Source organism: Fulmarus glacialis, unplaced genomic scaffold (assembly GCF_000690835.1).
Source record: "Fulmarus glacialis isolate BGI_N327 unplaced genomic scaffold, ASM69083v1 scaffold511, whole genome shotgun sequence".
Classification (NCBI taxonomy): domain Eukaryota; kingdom Metazoa; phylum Chordata; class Aves; order Procellariiformes; family Procellariidae; genus Fulmarus; species Fulmarus glacialis.
In genome coordinates, this window is record NW_009193154.1 from 2907 (window position 1) to 6807 (window position 3901).

The following is a 3901-nucleotide window of genomic DNA, read 5'->3' on the forward strand; positions in this document are numbered from 1 at the left end:
CCGCTGCAGCCTCGGGATGTGGGAGTGGTGTTACCTGTGCCAGAGCCTTGCCATGTCCCAGAGCCCACGGCTGTGGGTGCACGTCCCCTGGTCTCCTCCTGCACTGGCTGCTGGCACAGCCCTGGGGAGGGGGACAGAGGTGCTGTCCCATGCATGCAGGGCGTTGGGAGCCTCACTACTCCACTGGGTGCTGCACGCTGCAGCGGGGTCTCTGCTGGGGTCATGGGAGAGATGGCTGTGGGGTCCTCCATCCACAGAGTGCTGGGACAGCAGGGCTGGGTGCTGCTTCCTGGAGCTGGCGGTGCCCCAGCTCTCGCACTATGGCATTGGTGGCAGCACCTGCCCGTGGGCTTACATGGTGAGCCCTCTTTCTCCTCCATCAGCCGCAGGGACCTGGACATCAACCGGCCCGGGACTGTACCCAACGCCAAGACACTGCGGTAAGAGTCATGCCAGCATGGCATGGGGGGTCCCAGGGCAGTGGAGTCCACGCAGGCCAAGCCCTGACTGTGCCCCTTTCTCCTCTCACTTCCAGCTGCCCCGTGATGCTGGTGGTCGGAGACAACGCGCCTGCTGAAGAGGGGGTGGTGAGTGATGGGGTAGTGACTGCGGGGTGGCACACAGATGGTGCCCACACGTGGGCACGCTCATGTTCACTGCCTGCTCAGACACGTGTGAGTTCCCGTGTGTGGGAGCGTGCTCATGTGCAAACCTGCCTGCTCATGTGGGCACATGTGCATGTGCATCTGTGCCTGGTTGCCACACCTGGAAAACCTCCCCTTCCTCATATACCCAGACGTGCTCACAATGTGCACACTCGGATGTGTTGGCACACAGGCACACTCCCTTCTTGGCCACATGCAGCCAAACAGCTGCTAGCATATGCGTGTGCTTGCACACATCCACGTGGTTGTCCACACTTGCACAATCAGCCACAGGAACTGTGCAGGTGGCCACATTTGTACATAACGTGTAACTGCGTGCACACACCCCGCCTCCTCCAGCACGTGTACATCTATGCATATGCACATGAGCACACTTGTGTGCTTGTACACACGTGTGTGACACACAGGATGCCTCACCAGCCCCCCTCCCCTCCCCTTCCAGCCCCCCCCCTTGCCCAGACACTGCCTGGCAGGAGGAAGGTCCCCCCTGTCCCATGGCAAGGGATGGTGGTTCTGCCAGGCTCAGGGCTTGCGTAGCGCCCTGTCTCCACCTGGCTGGGGTGGGATGTTCCAGCTGGGGTGCCATGGGCCAGTGGCGGTATCCATGGGCAACTTCTACCAGGTTCAGGGCACCCCAGGGTGCTAATATCATCCCTCTTGCCCGCAGGTGGAGTGTAACTCCAAGCTGGATCCCACCAACACCACCTTCCTGAAGGTAGGCAGGTAGCAGGGGGGAGACAGGCGGTCCCTGCTGCCCATGATGTGTCCCATTGCCCTCTGCCCCAGGGTTGCAGGGTGTCCCCATCTCCCCATTCCAGGACCATCCTGGCCATGGGGCTGGGGAGAGCAGGGTGGCCCCAGCAGTGGCATCCTGCCAGCACGTACCACGGGACAGGGTGGGTGGCAAAGGCACCCTCCCAAACTAAGCAGGACCTTCTCTCTGCAGATGGCTGACTCTGGTGGGCTGCCCCAGGTCACACAGGTGAGCCCCCACAATTTCCCCAGTTAACTGGGTATACTGGGCCCTGAGACATGCACTGGTGCTGTCCCTGGCTAGCAGGGCATGGGCTGAGGTGGGCATAGGGGTGTTGTGCAGGGGCTGCCAGAGGCAGCTTGGGGCTGAGTGGGGATCTCGGCCCCAGTGCTGCCTCAACTCAGCCTGCTCTCTCCCTGCAGCCCGGAAAGCTGACTGAAGCCTTCAAGTACTTCCTGCAAGGCATGGGCTACAGTGAGTGCCAGGGCTGGGCACGGGGCTGGCGCGTGCCTGCGTGTGCACATGCGTGTGTGCCTGTGTGCGCGTGTGCTGACCCTGCCGCAGGAGAGGAGCCTGGCACCCCCGCGCGCCCGTCCTGATGGAGAGCTGCACGTGCGTCTGTGGCATTGTATGTGCAGGTGTACAAGATACCTATTCGTGCGTTCGTAGCGGCGTGGGGTGTACAGGCTCTCTGTGCACACAGACGTGTGTACAAGGGCTCTGTGTGTACATACGTGTGTGGACAGGGTCTCTGTGCATGCATGCACACTTATGTGTGTGTCGGCATGCACAAGCAGAGGCTGTGTGTGTGTGCGCACAGACGTGCAGAGTCCATGTGCACAAATCTGTGTGCATATGTGTGTGTATGAGCACGTGTGTGTGTGTGTGCCGGTCTGTGTGCATACCTACATGTGCACACGCGCGAAGGTCCATGTACACACGTGTGTGTGTTTGCAGGTCCATGTGCACATGCATGTGTGTCTGTGTGTGTTCAGGTCTGTGTGCATATGTGCAGGTCCGTGTGCATGCACACATGGGGCTGGGTGGGGACTCCTGGCCCCGTGGAGCAGCCAGCATGGCTGACGCTCTCTCTCTGCCCTCCCTGCCCTTCTCCCGCTCCACCCCTGCCAGTCACGCACCTGAAGGATCGGAGGCTGAGTGGAGGCACAGGTACCGCTCAGTGCTGCTCGGCCCGTGCCCACTGCTGCATGGTGCCCGCCTGGCCTTTGCCCTCGAGCTGCCTGGGCACCTTTGGGAGCAGCCTGGGTGCGGGGCTGGCCCTTCCCAGCCAAGTGCCCTCTGCCTCGCTCCGCTTTGCCTGAGACGGCACCCTGAGCCAGGGCTGGGGGCTGAAAAATGGCATTTGGAGAAGTCCCCCCGATGCGGGCACAGTCTCGGCAGTGTGCCCACTGTGCCCTCCTCCAGCTGGCCAGGAGCTGTGTCTGCTGGGCATCCTGGCTGGAGGCGGGTGTCACCTTCCCCGCACAGCCTGGGGAGCCAGCAGAGCAACCATCCCTGCTCACCCCTTCCCCAGAGCGTGGCGGACAGGGGTCCCCACTGCCTCATGCCCAGTGGTCGCATGCCTGGGAGATGTGCCCGGAGTGCAGCCTGCCCCAGGGCACCCCGTCCCTGCCCCGCTGTCCCTTGCCAGCCTGGAGCTGTTCATGTTGTCACAGCACTGCATGCTGCAAGCTTGCGCCCAGGGGCATTGACATCAGGGAGCGGGACCAGCGGCTTTGCTTGCGTGAGGCAATGTCAGCTCTCAGAGGGAGCTGAGCACCCCAGCCATTTCTCTGTGCCCGTGCAGTGCCATCCGCCAGCATGACCCGCCTGGCACGCTCCCGCACGGCCTCCCTCACCAGCGCCAGCTCAGTGGATGGCACCCGCCCACGTGCCTGCACCCACTCGGAGAGCACCGAGGCCATGGGGCAGATCAACCACACCATGGAGGTATCGTGCTGAGGTCCACGCCTGCCACTGACGTCTCCTCCAGAGCCATCTCCCATCCGTCAGCGTCCCGCCAGCACCCACCTGCCCCGTGGACATCCTCCACCAGGGCCCTCGCTCCTTTGTGGTCAATTTGTCTTCTTTGCCGTTGGCCTCATCCCCTTGTCTGGTACCGGAGAAGGAGAGGGGCTTCACTTCACTGCCTCCTGGTCCCAGCTCCTGGCTTCGCCCAGCAGTCACACATGGTTCTGCATTGGTCCTCACCCTCCCTAGCATCGGCTTGGCCCTGGCTTGGGAGGGTGGGTGGCAGGGGTATGGGGCCAGGATGGCAGAGCAAGGGCGGGGTGGTGACATGGGGACAGTATGGTGGGATGGGGAAGGACAGCAGGCTGTGGGCAGGACAGCAGGACGTAGAGAGGACACAGGAGGTAGGTTGGTCCCACAAGGTCAACCGATGGCTGGCCAAGCCAGAAGGAAGACAGGGACAGAAGCGGTGCTCACTGGGAGGTCACTGGGCCCTTCCTGGGGATGCAGC

At 62.6% G+C, this 3901-nt stretch overlaps 1 protein-coding gene across 1 annotated transcript in view; it reads left to right on the top strand.

Annotated features, from left to right (window-relative positions):
- NDRG4 (NDRG family member 4) overlaps positions 1–3381 on the top strand; it is a gene marked incomplete at its 5' end in the record, with an annotated part of 5417 nt that extends 2036 nt beyond the window's left edge. Inside the window, 7 exons of the mRNA XM_009587324.1 lie at positions 384–440; positions 536–587; positions 1333–1380; positions 1612–1647; positions 1842–1893; positions 2551–2589; positions 3227–3381. Coding sequence (XP_009585619.1) covers positions 384–440; positions 536–587; positions 1333–1380; positions 1612–1647; positions 1842–1893; positions 2551–2589; positions 3227–3381 — 439 coding nt within the window. The remainder of the gene's footprint in view (positions 1–383; positions 441–535; positions 588–1332; positions 1381–1611; positions 1648–1841; positions 1894–2550; positions 2590–3226) is intronic.
- Between the last annotated feature and the right edge of the window lie 520 nt (positions 3382–3901).